Source organism: Lotus japonicus, chromosome 3, assembly GCF_012489685.1.
Source record: "Lotus japonicus ecotype B-129 chromosome 3, LjGifu_v1.2".
In the NCBI taxonomy this organism is placed as follows: domain Eukaryota; kingdom Viridiplantae; phylum Streptophyta; class Magnoliopsida; order Fabales; family Fabaceae; genus Lotus; species Lotus japonicus.
The window spans coordinates 13051670-13070555 of NC_080043.1; the positions used below are offsets into that span (position 1 = coordinate 13051670).

At 39.0% G+C, this 18886-nt stretch overlaps 2 protein-coding genes across 7 annotated transcripts; one reads left to right on the forward strand and one right to left on the reverse strand.

Moving 5' to 3' along the window:
- Nucleotides 1-7980: 7980 nt before the first annotated feature.
- LOC130747083 (TMV resistance protein N-like) lies at nt 7981-15869 on the reverse strand. Of its 6 annotated transcripts, none has more exons than XR_009022315.1 (9): nt 15157-15869; nt 13537-14638; nt 13000-13272; nt 11969-12763; nt 11114-11804; nt 9429-10519; nt 9080-9273; nt 8262-8324; nt 7984-8134 (listed from the first exon to the last, which is right to left on the reverse strand). XR_009022315.1 is itself a non-coding variant. In XM_057599903.1 (6 exons), exons 1-6 carry the CDS (start codon nt 15618-15620, stop codon nt 9735-9737), a joined length of 4110 nt encoding a protein of 1369 aa, XP_057455886.1. In that variant the 5' UTR covers nt 15621-15869; the 3' UTR covers nt 9296-9734. The 6 variants fall into 6 exon arrangements, 1 of the variants encoding a protein (XP_057455886.1); XR_009022316.1 differs by having other exon boundaries at nt 8262-8335; XR_009022317.1 differs by lacking the exon at nt 8262-8324 and having other exon boundaries at nt 7981-8134.
- Nucleotides 15870-17105: 1236 nt separating this feature from the next.
- Nucleotides 17106-18692, forward strand: LOC130743629 (uncharacterized). The gene is made up of 2 exons (XM_057595865.1): nt 17106-18339; nt 18588-18692. The coding sequence occupies exons 1-2, from the start codon at nt 17106-17108 to the stop codon at nt 18611-18613; spliced, it is 1260 nt and encodes a 419-aa protein (XP_057451848.1). The 3' UTR covers nt 18614-18692.
- Nucleotides 18693-18886: the final 194 nt, after the last annotated feature.

The following is an 18886-nucleotide window of genomic DNA, read 5'->3' on the forward strand; positions in this document are numbered from 1 at the left end:
AAATAAATTATTGTAGTTAAAAAAATATTACGTTAATTTAATTTAATTTAAATAAATAAAAAAAACATTAAATTAAATTAAATCGATAATAGTTTATTTAATTTAATTTTTATCGTAAATTTTAATTTTATGAAATCATAAAAAGAAAAATATAAAATTAAATCAAAATATGAAATAAAAGTGGTGGGGTAGGGGGTAGGGTGTTGAATGAAAAACCATTGGAGTGGGTAAAAGTTGAATGAAGTGTTGAACTGGAGAGAGAAAGTGATGTGGAGTGTTGGGAAGAGAAAAAGTGGAGTGTTGAAGGTGTTGAATGTTGAAACCATTGTGGGTAGTCTTAAAAATCGTCGAAATTCGAACCGACCTGAGGTATCAATTATTTTATTTACACGTGATGTGCCAGCTTTATTATGACTGTCACACTAGGCTGGGACTATGATCATTGATCAGTGTGATACTGTGATGACTGATGAGGCTTGAGAGCCATCAACTTTTTTCTGCCACAAGCCAGCAAGCTACACATAGCTTCAACTTTTTGTCATACTAGCCTTTCACGTGACTTTGCAAAGAAATGAAAGAGGTATGATAAAATAAACAAACTCTTGTCTTCTTCACACACCAGCCCAAGTACCCACAACCTCCTTCGCAATTCTCATCATCTGAAGCTACCACAACCATCACCTCTTCTCTCCCACAAACCAGCCCAAGTACCCACTTGCTCATAAACCACCACCGTTCGCAGCAGAAACCTCCACGTCCGACCACCGTTCTTCTTGCACAGCCACCCATGTTCACAAAGCTTTATAAGAGCTTGTGTTTCATGTCGCGGCAGTCGTGCATTGTTATCACCACTAGAGATCGTAAAGATCTCATATTTGCAAGATTTTTTCGTTCTAAGATGCTTAACAATGGTGTTTCCTAGACGAGGCAAGTGTGGAAATAGAGTCGTGAAGGGAAGAATAGATGTGGCCAGGAAGAGGAAGGGGGAAGAAGGAGAAGAATGGTGTACTCGTACTAACCGACCCGCATAACCCGCTCATCGATTCAACCCGCACCCGAGATATCCGAGGCTTCCACGGTCGGTAACAGTTTGATATATGTCTGGTTCAAACCCGTCCAAACCCGGTGTGTGCCACCCGAACCCGCCCGATGCTCAGCCCCATTGCACGCGTCTCTCTTCTCTATGTGCAAACCAAACAAAGAGAGGGAGATGATCTCTACTCTAACTCTTCTCCTTTTAGAATATAATATAAAACCCTTCATTCATTTGACCCTTACCAATAGCTTAACCTTTTAGGATAAGTGGTTGCTTAGCATGGTATTAAAGTCTCTATGATTTAGCGGTCTAAAGTTCGATCCTTGCTCCCCTCACTTTCCGATTAAAAAGTGGAATTTAAGCACATGGTTGGTGGGTCTGTGCATGTATCCATGTTTCAAGCTCAAATGACTCTTACGTGAGAGGATGTGTTAGAATATAATATAAAACCATTCATTTAGTCCATACCCAATAACTTAAGTTTTTGAGATATGTGGTTGTTTGACATCTCCATTTCTCACTTCACAACTCTCCTTCTAACAAATAAGTTCTAAAGGAAAAACGGAAGAATCTCCTTCAACAAGATCAAATTACTAACATGAAGAATCTCTCCTTGACGAATTCCAAGAGAGATAACGGTCTAGCCTCTATTCAGGATGAAAGGGAAAAGAACGAAATGTTTCAAGCAATGCATCACTTGATGGTGCTAATGCCATGTGCTCCAAATACAGAGGAATAGTTTCTCATGGATTAACGATAGATTATCTTTAATCCTGATCTCAAGAGAGAAGGTTCCCACGTCTCATAGCACCTTTCTTATATATCTCATCTAAAGCCAACGTAAATATATGCAATAAACAGGGGAAGGGACCAATTTCTGACAAATTGATTTTCTAAGGTATTCTTCAAATACTCGATGAAAGTATCACTTAAAGGCTATATGATTAGGATTGAATTTCCCAAATGAAATATTCAACGGACTCTTTTTTTTTTTAAAAAGAAGAAAATAACATATTAAAGGATAAAAAGCTTGGGAACAAAGCTCTCCCAAGTGAGCCAAACAAAGTCATAAAGAACAAACACAAAAACACTAAGAGAAGCAGGAAAAACAAAAACAAGAAAACAGGCCTCAAAAACTTACAATCAAAAAACTAAACACACAAAAAGCAAGATAAGGAGGAGAACGACTTAAGAGGTCACCTGGCCCATGACCCGTTTCAAGGCTCCAAGCACAACAAATACAACCTAGACCAGTAGAGAATGAAATAATAATATTTATTGAATTTTCCGATGTATAAAAAAAATTATTGAGATAAAGTGGGAACTGATAGTAATAATTGTTAGAAAGTGTTAATGAGACAACAAATGGAATGTCTTGAAGTTAACAAATGGAATGTCTTGAAGTTATTAGAGCATCTCCAATGTTAGTTCTTATTTCTTAGTTTTTAGCACTATTCATGTTGGCCTATATTACAACATGTGTTTAAGTAACTCTCAATCAATTTTGCTCTAACCATGAGTTATTAGTTTTTAGTTCTTACTACTATTCATTTGGTCCTACCAACCACATTATTTATACTTTTTATTTTCATAAAGTAATAAAACAAAACTCATAAAATAATAAAGTAATTTGAATGAGAGAGAAATAATTAATATTTTAAGTTAAGAACTCAAAAAGCAAAACTCCTTATATAAGAACTGAGTTCTTATTTTTAAGAACTAAGGAGTCCATGTCAGCACCTCTAATGGTAAAGTTCTTAATTCTTAGTTCTTAATTCTTAACTCCAAAATAAGAACTAAAAACCTTGCATTGGAGATGCTCTTATCCAACACTTTGAGAGTAAATAATCTCTCACCCTAAGTGCATTAAAAATTGTAAATGAGTTTTTTCAATTATAAAAGGAGGAAATAAGGGACATACTAACAGAGTTATTGGGATCTCATGGGGAAGCTAGGCTCTGCTAGGGTTTCATCTGCTCCAACTGCTAAAGCGACTTCCATTGCTTTCTCAGGGCGAGGTGGGGCTTCAGATATTGGTATCTGCGATGGTGATGATGAGGAGCAAGATGGTGGCTCCGATGGGGAGCGCTTGGATGGCGGCGGCGGCTCTAAGAGTCCATGCTTCACTCTGTTTGTGGACGGTATTTCTGAATCTGTGGGTTACCATCAGGTGCGGGATCTTTTCTTGAAGCATGGCAAGGTGACAAATGTTTTCATCCAGCGGCAGCGGAAGTCTGGGCGTAGATTCCGCTTCGGTTTTGTTCGTTTTGTCCTGAAGGAGGATGCCTTTTCAGCGATGAAGTGCCTTGACGGTTTTAGGATTGGTGGCGCCTTCTTGTCAGTTTCTCCGGCGAAGATCTCACGGTCGTGTTTTAAGGGTCTGGATCAGCGGGCTCGTGTTTCTCAGGTTACAGCGAAGTCTTCTAGTTCTCAGTTTCGGCAGTCAAGGGTGTTGGGGTCGTCCATGCCGTCAAGGTCCTGGCGTGAAGTTGTTTTGGGGAAGCCAAAGGGGTGCAACTTGATTCCAGTCGGTGCTATTGTGGATCCCTTGCTTGCGGTTAGGGAGATGGATTGTGTTTTGGGGCCAAGAATCCCGGACGTTGTGTTATTTCCTGAATTGGCTGAGGAGGTGCGGTGTGCTCAAGAGGTAGCGGTTGGGAGCGGCGATGGTGATTCTGTCTCTCCAGCTTCTGTCTCTTTGTTGCGGCCTGAATTTGAAGAGGCAAGGGGGCAACATAGTGGGAGGAGAGAGACGGAAATTGTTACAGCTGTGCAACAAGGGAATGGTGGAGTTAATTCATTATCATTTAAAGTTGTGCCTTTTTTGGTGGGAGGTGTTAATGGTTTTGATTTTTTTAAGGAGCATAATTCTTATTTGGAAGTTTCTCTCCCCATTATGCAGTTGCGGCTTGGTCCCTTTGAGCTATTGTGGGTTTCTAATTGGCTTGCAAACACTGTCATGCCTTTTCAGTGTGCTGATGTTGGTTCGCTAGTTTCGTCTGGCCCTGGCTCTTTCTTTTGCAATTATAGTCTGCCATCTTTGGAGGGTGATGTTTTCTGTCCTCCTTCCTCACCGCCTCGAGTAGGTTGCTTGGTTTCTGCAAGCAGTGTCCCTCCGCTCTCTTCATCTTTCTTATCGGGTTGTTCTTCAAGCTTTGAGGTTGGGTCATGCTCAGCCCCGGAAGTTCATGAAAGTGTGGGTGCAGATGCTTTTTCACAAGGTTCTTCTCTTTGGGAGGAAGAAGGTTTCAGTTCCGGAGACCCTTTGCTTGAGCTTTCTCCGCCGAGGCCTCGCCCGCGTGGTCGGCCAAGGAAGAAGCGGGGGGCGAAGCCCGTCACCGGCGAGGCTTCTCGTAGGCCTAGGGGCCGTCCTAAGAAAGTTAGCTGTGAGGTTGCCGCGTGCGCTGTGCCGGTTGATCCTCCCTCCCCCTCTGGCCCATATTTCACGCGGGCTAGAAAGGCATTTTTCTTAGGACAAATGGCAGGTTTGGTTTTCCCTGGCAGCAAGGATGAGGCTATTCAGGGTCTGGTTGAATATCTTAGAGACAATGGGCCAATGGGCGCGTAGCGTTCCTGTGTCTGCGAGCTTTCTTTTTGCGCTGCTAATTCTTTGGTTGGCTATTGGGTTTTCTTTGGTGGGTGGTTTTTCTTCTTTTTTTCTTTTTTCACTGGTTTCGTTTTTGGTTTGGTTTTCGGTGGGGTTTTGCGGGTTCCTTTGCTTTTGTCCCTCCTTGCAGGGTTGTACTTTGCTCTCTTTATTCAATAAAATCTTTTGCTCTCAAAAAAAAAAAAAGGAGGAAATATGGAAATCGTATCTTTAACCTACTACATTAATCCTCTTACGTAATCACATTTTTATTTCTTAAGTCAAAAATAATGAATATAATCTTAATGAAATCTCTATCCCTCTTAGTTTAAGCCTGACACCAATGAATATAATCTTGCACAGTGACTACTTACCAAGAACCTCATGATACTCGTGGTCTCTGAGGGCATTGGCTGCAAAAAAAAAAAAAAGAAGCTCATTCACATTTTTATTTCTTTTAGTTACAAATAAGCTGTTTCAAAAGAACAAGTACAAATAAGGTTTACATATGTTTTTAGTCCATGATATATAACGAGGAATAAATTCTTAGTAATTGGTCCCTAACAAAAAATTTATTTGCAATAGGTCTTATTGATCAATTATGACCGATCAACTAGCTACATGACGAGACCAGTCAACTGAGAGTTGACACGTTGATTTTTTCACATTAGTTTTAATCCCTATAAATTTTTAAATCTCATCTAATTGTTTCCTCACATATTCTTCTTCCTCTTCTTTCATAACTCAAAAGCTTTGAGCGCAGTCTTTTCTTTTTTTTCAAATTTAGATGCTAATTAATCAGTGAATTGCGATGATCCATAAGATAAAGGATTTAGTATATAAGCATATAAAGAAAAGAAATAGCCATTCTTTTCTTTCTAATTGCTGTTTGTTGAAGTTATTAGTAAAAGGGAAATAACGATGATATAGAGCCTCTTTGTTTCCTGTTTTCAAAAACTGTTTTTGAAAACAGTTCTCATTTTCAGTTTTTAAAACTAAAAAAATCAAAATAACTAAAAGATTTTTTCAGTTTTTGTTTTTAGTTTTCAGATATCAGTTTTCTAAATGTTGGAAAACATGTAATTCAACCTGTTTTCTTATTCTAAAAACTGTTTTTAAAAATTGTTTCTGAAAATTGTTTTAAAAACTGAAAAACAATAATGTAACCAAACAAGCCCAGTCTCGGTTACTTTCATAGAACTTGGTTGACCCCTCTATGAGACTGCCTTATTTGGGGGTAGGGGCGGGGTTAACCTATTAACCTTTTAGATATCTAGGTTCTGTATTCTCAATATCTATAGACCTTTTAGATATCGATCTGTCTCAATTGATTAATTGAATAATGATAAAAAGAAATAAATCATGAACACTCTGAATAAAAATTAAATAGGTAGGTTTTTTTGAAGTAGTTAATTCCTTTTATGGAAAACAAATTTTGGGTTTAAGGCTTTTGAGTTATGGAGGAAGAGGAAGAAGGAGGTAGAGGAAGAAGAAGAATGGGAGAGAGAACTGACTAGATGAGATTTACAAATTTTATATTGGTTAAACCTAATGTTAAAAGATCTATGTGTCAACCCTTAGTTGGCTAAACTCGCCATGTCGACAATTGTTCAGTCAAAATTGATCAATTGAACCTATTGCAAATAAAATTTATTTGTTAGGGATCAGTTGTTAATGATTTATTTTATAAGGATTCAATTAAATTTCTCTTTAAATGAAAGAACTAAAAACATAGTTAAGCCTAAAAATATTGATATAATTTTAATGGAATCTTTATCCTTCTTAAATTAAGCCTGACACCATGATAGAGTTGTTACTACCTACTAAGTTAGACAAAAATTAACAAACAAACATAAACCAAGTCAATGTCTACCAAAAAATATAAAATAAATAAACTTAACTTAATTATCATGTCAAACAACTAACATTATTTTTTTTCCGAAAGCAAAATATGAATTGATGAGAAAAATGATAAGATATACAACCCTCCTCCAAAAGAATCAAAAACCAATAAAGTCGACAAAAAAACCATCCCACCAAGAGCAACAACCCAACCCATCTTAGCACCAATGGAGAAACAATGACCTCTAAATCCAAAAGTCAAACACCTAAAGCACCAAAAACAAACCAAAAGCCTTCAATGACCCCCTAAACACTAACTAAAGACCCAGAGCAAAACCTCTTCTCACCTACAAGACTTGCGCGCAAAGATCTGAACTGCAATCTGGTGGGGGGAAACATCATATGTGCAATCGTATTTCATGTCTAAGTGTTTGCCCATCAAGATGACACTATGCGTGTTATTCAGAACGACATACGGCTCAGCGAGCTCCATTGGCAGCACCACCAGCTCCTTCCCTACCGACTCCCTGTCCTCATCAACATCTTCTACTTCCATAGTCCCACTGAAGCTCTTAACAAGATCCTTCTTCTTTCTTCCTCTTTCCTCGTGATTTCCTCGTTTCGACGTCTTCCCAGGGCGCCCTCTCTTCCCAGGCCACAACACCCAGAATCATATAAGCTCACCTCTATCTGAAAGCCTTCACCTCCGCAAACCAGAGGATGATCCAAAGCAACATACGCATCGATCATGGGTTAGTAGAACGTCAAGGAGAATGTCCACGATACATGACCAAACTAACATTAATACACGTGAATTGGGACCAAAACGGTTTAAAAAATAATAATTCTCTTGCTATAAACTAGTATTTTTATTAGTGTGTTTCACGACGAATTTGACTATTGTATTAAATACATCAATTAAGTTTTTATTATAAACTATTTAGAAATCTGTTAAAAAAGATTGGTCATAATAAGGTTGAAGATATTTAAAAAAACTTAAAATGACATCCTTGAATCAAAGATTTGAACTAATACACTAATATAACCTACATAAAGATTCCTAAATAATTTACAATTGACAGGCCAAAATATTCAATTCTTCACATGTGGTGTTCAACATTTTTTTTATTTGCCATGATCAAAATGCATATATTTCAATATATTTTGCTGGGTACTTTGAAAATAAATCCAAATTCTTAGCATGTGCATAAAATTTGTTAAATAATATAATATTTATTTTATAGGTTAAAAAACACTTTTGGTCCCTGATGTTTTAAGTTTGTGCAAATTCTGCCTCTACTTTATTTTTGTCGATGTTTCTACCCTCATGTTTTCAAACAGTGCACCGTCTACCCCTCCGTCAGTCAGACGTTAAAAAATAACGGAATGAGCTGATTTGGCTTTTTTTAAAATATTTTTTGGACCTACCACGTGGAAATTACAAGTGAAATTGGAAAAAGGGGGCATGGGAGATTCAAACTCAAGACCTGTAAGTAGCAAAACATGCATTTAACCAGTTCTGTTACATACATAAAACATATATACATGAAGCAAATTTAATTTATATCATTTCCTTGATCATCTTCAACTTCATATACTCCTCTTCATCTCTCTAATCCACTCAGGAACCTCTCCTGAGAAAGCCTGACTGACGGGGGGTAGACGGTGCACTGTTTGAAAACATGAGGGGTAAAAACGTCAACAAAAATAAAGTAGGGGCAGAATTTGCACAAACTTAAAACATCAGGGGCCAAAAAAAAAATTAGCCTATTTTATATAACAGAAAATAAAACGTACCTTATACCAACTACAAATATTTCACATAACTTGGCCAACAATTTGCTTTAGATAAGAACCATTCTGTTAACAACCTATCAAAGTTAAATCATATATACCCAAATCATGTTTATAATTCACATTAAGTTAATGAAAGAACTAAACTAACCACTCAGATGTCAAATACTTTTTGGTTCACAACATTTCATTTAGTGTTCTTACCCGTACATTGCACGACGCATCCTGCTCTTATTATTTATGCGTGTATCAATACAATGATTCATAATAAAATTGGTATACTAAAACAAATATTTGCCAAAAAATTTCCTACTAATTTTATCTATTAGGTTTAAGATAAAATTATTTTCTTCTTAAAATGTTCCTCCCTGTAAGGGATTTTTACCCTAATAATTGGTACAAAAAATAAAAGTGAACTATATTGCTATGTAATGCAAATTTAACTTGAAACTATATATTAAACCAATAAAAAACAACATCAAAGTTTGGAGTTAAATTACACTCCCGAACGACCGAGGCAAAATAAAAACTACTACTAGAGCGACATTTTCAAGCCTCAAAAAGTTGGAGATAATCTGTCTCACAGCAAAGTTGATAAAACCAAAGACCCCCCTTTTTGTGGAGCCATTTCACATCAATAACGCGGCCCCTACCACCTATATGTAATTTTAGACAAGTTCTGAAACCAATGCAAAGGACAATCTGAACAAAAGATCTTTAGTAATGGCTAGTGAAAGGACATTAGTTGCAGGTGAAGTCACAGTTGCCAACACATCGTTGTTAAAATCACGAACAACACACCGAAAATATGGCAAGCTCACCTTTGAAACAAATGTGTCAAAGTTGAGCTTGTAAACTCCCCAGCAAAGACGCCAACAAAGCCCTCGAATCGCTGGAGAATGAGGAAAAGTGGTTGTCTGCGATGCCACGAGAAAAGGACGCAACGAAGTAGCACGTTGGAGCGTAGAATCCATAAACTGATCAAGTCCTTATGGAAGAGAAAACAATTCCTAGCCTGCCAAATAGAATACAACAAAGCAATAAAATAACCAATGCTATGAAGATCTGTCTAGGTATTACGCAATGAATTCCTTTGAAAAAACTTAAAACAAAAAAATCGTTTTCGAAATGCAAATTCAACGAGGAAGTAAACAATGATTGTTTAATTACATTATAGAACAACAAAGTGTGTTGAACAGTTTCAAGCTCTGAAGCACACCAAGGACAATAATGGTTCAGATCAATACCACGACAATCAAGAAAAGCACGCACTGAAATAAGCTCAAGACAAGTCATCCACACTGTTTCTTTTAACCTCGAAAAGTATCCAACTTCCAAAGTTTCCTCCACTGCTTTTTGGGAAGTGTTGTAGAAGAAGCAGTCGATGCCAAGTTGTTCACGTATAGAGAATGATGAGGACGATCGAAGCCCAAAACCCTAGCAGATGTAACGGTAGTGGACTAAAAACGTCATTTCTCAAGATACAAACTTTCTCAATCCTGGTACATGTTCCCCTAACTCATCTCTTTGAGCTTTTAAAATCCTTGCTTCCCCAAAGATTTCTCTCTTTGTATGAACAGCCATGTTCCTGGCCTCTTGTGAAGCAGAGATGTTAGCTTTGACAGTATTTATCAGTTCTTCTAGCTCCTTCTTTCTTTCCTCCAAATAGGCCAACTCATTGCACAACTCATTTTCCAAGTACATGACTTCCCTGAAACAGTTCTTGTTAGCTTCAAGACCTTCTTTAAGTTCATCAGCTTTCAGCAATTTGGCTGTTGTAGACTCTATTTTCCTACTTTCTTCTGTGTAATCCAAACTCCAACAAGTGAACTGTCTTGAAACCTCTATTATCAGTGACCTTGTGTCCACTGGTATTCCTTCTTGTGCTGGTAAATTGGTGAGATAGTCTAAGGTAGCTTTCATGGTAGTGTGCTGATGAGGTTCCAACAGAACAGAAAGGTCTTTGGTGAGAAAGTCTTGAAGTGTCTTCAATGCTTCCTGGGTCTCTTCACTTGGTGGCATTCTGTTGGACAATTCCGGAACCATTCTGGTGTCATTGAGAGGTGAAGGAACTGTGGTCTCAGCATCCAGATTAGCATAAAATGCCTCCATGTCCAAATCATCTATTGTTAAACTGGTTGTTAAAATGTCAATAGCAGTATTTGATTCCTTGACACTTGGCGTTTGTATAAAACTTGTGACTTGGGGTTTTGGTTGAGCTTTAGCTGGATGATTAGTAGGTACAAAGTTGGATCCACACTCTACAAATAACAAGTGAAATTTAAAGGAATTGGTAAAGAGCTAATTGGAGCATTTTAACAGGCCAATGATGTGTTTTGCCAAATGGAATTAATTTCTATAATATCTCTAACAACATGGATAGTATGCAGGATGGAAATTCAAGTAACCTATGGAATTAATCCTTGCTAAAATATGTACCAAGTAGTTGCTACCCTAATTTTTGTTAGATTATCAACCTTCTTTTTTTCTATCAGTAATGACACTTAGATAGGCAAATAGTGCATACACCCAATAGACACCTCATTTCTCTCTATCTCTCTCTTCTTATCACATTCATTACTTCTCTCTCTTCCCTTCCTTACTCACTTTGGGTGTTTGTTGGATGTTTGCACCATGTGGATTTCTACGAATCATTTTCCTTTTTCTATTTGTCACTTATTTGCAATAGTAAAAGTGACTCTCTTACAAGTTATTACGCATTGCATGTTTTGTCAATCTTTTGCAGATATGAAATAAAGCCTGATCAACAAACCAGCAAAATGAATGGAAACATATATGATATGAAGATAACATGAATAGTGGAGAATGAAAGTAATGCATATCTATATGCTTACCTTTGACACTATCTGTGCCCCCCGGACACTCTGAACTGACTACTGAAGCAATTGAATCTTCAGCAACACTATCCTGTGTCTCACACCAAACTTCCAAATTATTGAAATTATTATGGCAGCTATCATCTAATCTCTTGCAGTATTGGAAATCTTCAATTGACTTTGTGCTTTCTTCATTGGTTGTGACCAAATCAGTACTGATCTCCTCAGAGTCTCTGCTTAAGTCTGAATCAGGATCAGGATCTTTAAATAGGATATCCTTCATGTTAGCTTCATCCTTACACACATGAACTCCACACAAGCTCACAGTCACATTTGATGCTCCACTTATTTTCTCACATGAAATCTCCACCTGATTCCAACCTTCCACTAAATATGAATCAAGATGATGCCTCTGGATGGATGGATGAGTTCTTAAGTCATACACCCATACATGATCTGTCACCATTCCTGAAAAGCATCTTGGCATTTCCAACTCATAAACTTCTTCACTGTTTATATAAAAGCGGATTTCGCAATTGAAGCTCTTCTTCATTTCACTCTCTATTGCAAGAACAAAGCATATTATCAGTGCTGGAAAATTTTGGCCTACCCAAAAGGTCATATATTCTCCTTTGGTGATGTGATCAAACCATTCTGGAATTCGTGTTCCAGGGACCATAACTTGTAACTGACATGCCTCAAACATTTCCTGTAAAAAGAAAAATCAAGTTAATAATAATGGTAACAAAAACACAATACAAGCTCCACAAGGATGTAGATGTCCATGGCTCGAACAGGATCGTGTCTAGTAGAGGGTATATGGGTAAGATAGAAAGAAATTACAACGTAGGAGGATTTAAAAAAGAGGCAAACCTGGCTTAGTAACAAATTTGATGACTCTGCTGTCAATGATATGCAGTTTCTTGCATTAATGTATTGTAAATTGGGAGGAATGCCTGGAATTTCTTGGAGTTGTTTGCAGTTGTCCAAGTGAAGTAATTCCAAGCCAGGAAATTCTGCCATGCAGCTTGGAAGAGCTGTAAAATTATTTCCTGAAAGAACTAATGATGCTAACTTTGGGAAACAACTGAAAATTATGGGAAGATCCTCATCTATAAGGCCACAGTTTTCTAGATTCAGAGACTGAATGTTACCAAAGGTAAGGGTAGAGTGTCCCAATTCTCTCAATTTTGTCAAAAAACTTGGACAGCCTTCAATGTCAAGGTTTCTAAGATTTTGTAACATATCAATGTTGTCAGGAAGTTCCTTGAGACTTGAGCAAGATGTCATGCTTAATTCTTCAAGCCCAACAAGATTTCCAATGGAAGGAGGCAATTCTTTTATACCAGTACCTTCAATAGAAACGGATATGAGATTGTCCATTTTTCCCAAAATTGTTGGGAAACTTTGAAGACTTGAGCACCAATTAAGAATAAGACTTCTCAGTGATGTCAACCTGATGGAACTTGGGAAAACCTCAAGTTTGGTGCATCCATAAGCCCTCAACTCAACAAGTTTGTCTAGGAATCCAACAGAATCATGAACTTCTGCTAAATTTGTACAAAAGTCAAGATTCAGTTCTGTTAAATTTGGGACACCAGAAATGTCAGGTAGCTTTGTTAAGAACTCACAGTGACTCAAATCCATCGAGGTCAAAGAATCCAAATACTGCAGAGAAAAAATGAAAAATTGGATAAGCATAACTACAAGTTATGTGAAGACAAAGAAAGTAAGAAACACATGAAATATTTTCGGTCTAATACAGGTAGAAATCAGGTTCGAGTGGATAACATTTATATCCTGGCGGGACACTCTCTCAGTGGGTTTTCTTTTCATAAACAAGACTCAAACCGGAGACATTGCTTAAGAAGAATAAAAAATGAAATGATAAAATGAAACCTTACCTTGAATGGCTCCTGCATTGTGAAACGACTACGAGACAAGTTGAGTACTACTAGTTTCTTTGGAAGAAAACTTGATGGTAAAGATGATGAAGGATATTCCATCCAGTCAAGCAACCTTAAATTGTTTGGAAGATGTTGGGGGCTTCCATAAAAGTGTCCATTTCGAACGATAAGAATTTTTAGATTTTTCATCCTTTTGAAGGAATCACCTTCCAAGTGTACCATATATTGATCAGGGAGGTCCACCATCATGCCTTGAATTTTATAAGTCCCCTTTTAAACCAAAGCATAAGTAAACTACATTAAGTTAGAATTTAGGCAGCCTATAATTTAATACTAGTATATTAAAATTCTGCTGAAAACGTTAACAAATCAAATAAATAGCATGTTTGGATCAGCTACTCTGTCATCAGAATCAATTCTAAGACCCAAAAGCTTCTTCTCACAATTGACTCTGGTTTTAGAATCAATTATAAAAGATTTCCCAAACATGCACAAATAGTTGAATAACATACACAACACACACATGGATCTTACCGTATTTTCAGTGAGTACTTCAAAAACATCTTCATGATACCATAGTCTACTCCGCTTTCCAGGCTCTAATGGGGAATCTTCTCTAACAATTTCTCTACCCATGTCTTGTATCAGATCATGCATTCTCAATCTGCTATATTCATCAACACTTACAAGAGATCTATCAATAAGTACACTAACACCAAATTTTGGATAGAAACCACAAGCTTGCAGTGTCTTTTCAACATATTCCATTGTCTCCCCCTTGAAGAAACATGCAATATCCAAGAAAATTTCCTTCTCATTCTCTTCTAGATTATCATAGGTTACTCTAAGCACACTCTGAACCTCTTTATTGGGAATTTTTTCATATTTGTCCAGAGCAGATTTCCATTGTTCCACTGTTTTACCAAACAAATTACACCCCATTACTTTCAAAGCCAATGGATGTCCCTCAGCATAGAGCACCACCCGGTTTGAAATCTCCATGTAGCCCTCATCAGGTGCTGTCCTTTTGAAAGCATTCCATGTAAAAAGCTCAAAAGCTTCAGCATGGTTTAGTTTCTTTATTTCATATGTTTTGTCAACTTGATGAGCAGCTAGCAAGTGCTTATCTCTTGTTGTTATGATTATCACACTGCCAAGACCAAACCAATCACGCCCTCCGGCCAATGCTTGCAGCTGCTCCAATTTGTCAACATCATCAAGAATCAAAAGCACTTTCTTGCGACATAACCTTTTCTTTATAATGGGGATTCCTTTATAAACATACCCCAGCTTAATGTTCTTGTCCCCGACAGTATCAAAAAGAAGTGCTTCTTGAAGTTGCACCAAGCCTTGGCGTTGGTCTGAAGTTTCTCTTATATCAGCAAGGAAACTTGCAACTTCAAACTCATCAGCAATGGAGTTGTATAAAGCCCTTGCTGTTGTTGTTTTGCCAATTCCTCCAAGTCCATGGATTCCAATGACAAGAATATCTTCACCAGGTTCAATGTGCAAAAGTGACTTCACTTCTGATATGCGAGTCTCTAGTCCAATTGGGTATTCAGCAATATGCAAAAGGGTGTGATTTAATTTGTTAGAGACCTCTTCAATGATCCTTTGGATAAGCTCAAATTCATACCTGCAAAGTCATAGCTATGCAGGTATCAATGTTGATAATGTAGATACTTATGTCATGTAAATTGGTTTAATGGCTATTTGATTATTACTGAGCCTTGATGTAATCAAATCTTGGAATTTGGATTAGCCTAACTTTACCCTAAAAACTAGCTTAGGGGTGAGGTTGTTTTACCTTTTATGAAGATTATTTTGATCATATCTCTAGTTAATATTAGACTTCTCAACATACGTCTCATGTCAGGGCTGGACATCTTGAGCGACGAATTTGCATAAATTAACAAATGCGAGGGGCTCATTACATGGGTGGTCTCCGATAACCGGATCTAGGATAGACTCTTATACCATCTTAGATTTGGTAAGCCTAACTCTACCTAAATGCTATGGTGAGAGTTGTTCTACCCTGGACTATTTTGGCTATATATATTTCTAGTCAAAATGAGACTTCTCAACACTAAAAAGAAAAGGTGTTGCATGAACAAAAGGTAAAACATGTAAGGAAATAGATACCAAGCTACATACCCATTATTTAAGCTCCAACCTGACAAATTGGCTGCATCAAACAAAGCTTCTTTCCACTTTTGCAACTTTCCCAAATCAGCCTTGAACCTGACTTCATGTTCAGCCATTGCAGTACCAAAACTTTCTCTCTGATGCCGTACCGAGGAAGGGTCAACATGGTAGAAAACTGGCCAAACCAATTGCCCCTTTGTTTTCCAACACTCAAGGATCTTAACAAGCTCGTCAAGGCACCATTTGGAATTTGCATAGTTTTCAGAAAACACAATGATGGAAATTCTGGATTCTTCAATTGCTTGAAGAAGAGCTAGGGATATCTCTTCTCCTCTCCTAAGCTCCTCATCATCTATGAAAACATTGATACCCCTTTGGCGCAAACCATGATAAAGAGAGCCTGTGAAGGTTCTCCTGGTGTCTTCACCTCTGAAACTCAGAAACACATCATAACTCCATCCACGCTGCATCATGTTACAGCAGAACCAAACTTGATGGTTGTAGAAAAATATGCACCAGATTGATATGCTTAAGGAGCTTAAAGCACCACTTTCAGAAATGAAGTAATTGATGTGAGAGCAAAAAAGAGATATTGAAAAAAAGGTACATATATAAAATGTTTTGCTATATATTGAATTTTTTTCATTACATTTTAACTAGCTCTCACAAATGTCCTAGATGTACGTTTCCTCTGTATGTTCTTCCCAAAATCAAGCAACATGGCTATTAACAAAGTGGAGCATTGTAATCAATAATCAAAGCTCTGATTATTTTAAGGAACAAATGTGAATGTGGTTTAGAAACGATGAACTCAGTCGGCCAGTCATTTGACTAACAGCCAAAAACGATAGTCAACCAATAAAATAAATTGTGGTCCCTCTCAATAAAGTAAAATGTGGATCAGTTGACCGGTTTTTTGGTTTATGAAAAATATTTTAATACTTTTTTTTTTAAATGGAAAAATATTTTAATACTTCTTGGACTGCACTGCATAGACCATAAATGAAAATTGCGAGAAAAAACATTAAAAAAAATGTGATGGAAAATAATGAGAGATATAGACAGAAGTGAAGTGGGAATATAATAGTGGGAGATATAGACAGAAGTAAGGTGGGAATATAAAGAATCAAGGCAAGTTGTGCAATGTGCAATTTTCTACGTCGACAGTATGTGTTGTTTAAGAAAAGAAGTTTTACTATTTTTGATAGAATATAATATTCTTATATTTATTATTTTGTAATTATGCATGTAATTAGGATTTAGCCTTTATTATTAGTCAACTTTGTATTTGTATAAATAGAGGTTTATTCATCAATAATAGTCACGGAATTGATTTCCTTCATGGTATCATTGAGCAGGTTCAGATCCATTTTCTGACCTACCTTTTCTTTTAATTATTATTCCCTTATTTTTTTTTTCCGCCCCTCTCTGTTTGGCTCTTGAGCCCGCCGCCGGCAACGCTTCCTTCCCTCGCGCCACCAGCCGCCGCCAGACCCAACACCGGCGCCTTCAGCCGCGCCGCCCGCACGTCGCGTGCCCCCCTCTGCGCGTCACCGATCCGTTCTGCACCAGCACCGGTCGCGTGCGTCTTCTCTTGCAAGACCCCGCAGTGCTCCTTTCCTGCTCTTTCTCGCCGCCGGTCCTCCTCAGTGGCCGCGCCGCCTCCTCGCGCCGCCTCCTTGCGCCGCTCACGCTCCCGTCGTGCCGCCCACGACCACCATCTGCAGCGAATCCGTCTGCAGAAGGCAGACCCGACCCATCCTCCTTTGGGTCTTCAAACCAACCCGTTTGGTTTCTAGGTTTGGTCCAACCCACAACCGGTTCGACCAACCCAGATCAGACCGGTTCAACAAAGCAGCCGCCCGGTTCAACCAGCAGCGGCTCTCCCTTTCTTAAAAAAAAAAAAAAAAAAAAACAAAGTTCCTTAATTCATTCTATTTTCTTTTTAATTGTTTTCCATGGCAGATTCAGGCTCTACCAACGGCGCCCCCACCAGTGACACCGCCACCACTATGGTCACTCCACCAGTTCCGCCGGCGTCTGCTAAGTCGGATTTTCATCCGGCCCTTGCTGTCACCAATATCAAAAACAACATTCCTTTCAAACTCGAGATAGACAAGGATCATTATGCTATGTGGGCTGAATTGTTTGAAACTCATGCTCACGCCACTCAGGTGCTCCACCACATCATTCCTCAAGCTGGCATGGAGCCTCCTGCGCGCACCGATGCTTCCTATGCCCGGTGGGCCACTCTTGACTCTACTGTCAAACAGTGGATTTATTCCACCATATCCTTTGACCTTCTCGCCACTGTTATGGAGAAAGGTTCTACTGCTATGGCTACTTGGAACCGTATAGCTTCTATGTTTGAGGACAATCAGAATTCTCGTGTCGTCGCTCTCGACCAGGATTTCATCTCCACTCGCATGGAGGATTTTCCTAGTGTTTCGGCCTACTGCCAGCGTCTGAAACAAATCTCTGATCAGTTGCGAAATGTTGGTGCCCCAGTCAGTGACCATCGTCTTGTTCTCCAGTTGGTATCTGGTCTCACTGAGCCTTTTCGTGGTGTTGCTACCCTGATCCGTCAGAGCGAGCCCTTGCCCCCTTTCCTCAAGGTCCGCTCCATGCTGATTCTAGAGGAATCGGGTCTCGCCAAGATGTCCGGCCATGCCTCTCAGACTGTTTTGCATACCTCTGCTTCCCGTCCACAGGCCTCCGTTGACTCTTCTCAGCAGCGCCCCACCTACCGTAGCGATCAGGGACACTCCAACCATCGTTATGGGTCAGGGCACAATCGCAATTATCAGGGTAGTTCTGGTAAACCTAAGAAGAAAGGTGGCTCTCGTCATCATGGATCTTCTGGCTCTTCTGGTTCCTCTGCTGCATCTCCTCCACCATGGCGCCCACCTCCGCAGGCATCCTGGAATCCCTGGGGTTGGGCTCCTCCCCCTGGTTGGGCCCCTTCCCCTTGGGGCATGCCTCCCTGTCCTTACCCGACATCTCAGTGGTCGCGTCCCATGGGTCCTCCGCAGCAACCCAGCGTTCTAGGTCCGCGTCCTCAGGCCTACACCGCTACCGCTTCTCCAGCACCCACTGATATCGCTGCTGCCATGCATACCATGTCTTTGACTCCTCCAGACACCACATGGTACATGGACACCGGCGCCTCATCCCATACTACGGCATCTCAAGGTACTCTTACGTCTTATTCTAATTTAAGTCATTTAAATCAGAAACTGATAGTTGGTAGTGGTCAGGGCATTCCAATTCGGGGTTCGGGACACACTTCTATTCCTACCCCATACAAACCTTTAGCACTCAATCATGTCTTGCACACTCCGCGAATTATTAAAAACTTAATTTCTGTGCGACAACTCACTACTGACAATAATGTTTCTGTTTCTTTTGATCCTTTTGGATTCTCGGTGTCGGACTTCCAGACGGGGATGCCTCTCCTGAGATGTAACAGCCCTGGCGACCTCTACCCAGTCACCCGTTCCTCTCCTTTTGCTGGTCTTGCTTCTGGTGTCTGGCACAATCGCCTTGGTCATCCTGCTTCATCAGCTTTAAGTCACCTTAGGAATAATAAACTTATTTTTTGCGAACCTTCAAGTTCTAGTTCTGTTTGTGAGTCTTGTGTTTTAGGCAAACATGTTCGGTTGCCTTTTAGTTCCTCTGAAACTATTACTTTGAGGCCATTTGATATTTTGCATAGTGACTTATGGACGTCTCCTATTTT

Bases quoted from the DNA above. Each gene is read 5' to 3' on its own strand.
- LOC130747083 (XM_057599903.1), bottom strand. From the start codon at position 15,620: ATGATGCAGCGTGGATGGAGTTATGATGTGTTTCTGAGTTTCAGAGGT. The intron at 11,805-11,968 runs GTTTGCCTCTTT...TTCTTTTTACAG, and splicing joins CAAATTTGTTACTAAGCCAG to GAAATGTTTGAGGCATGTCA. The intron at 10,520-11,113 runs GTAAGCATATAG...TGTTATTTGTAG, and splicing joins GGGCACAGATAGTGTCAAAG to AGTGTGGATCCAACTTTGTA.
- LOC130743629 (XM_057595865.1), top strand. From the start codon at position 17,106: ATGGCAGATTCAGGCTCTACCAACGGCGCCCCCACCAGTGACACCGCC. The intron at 18,340-18,587 runs GTACTCTTACGT...TCGGACTTCCAG, and splicing joins CCATACTACGGCATCTCAAG to ACGGGGATGCCTCTCCTGAG.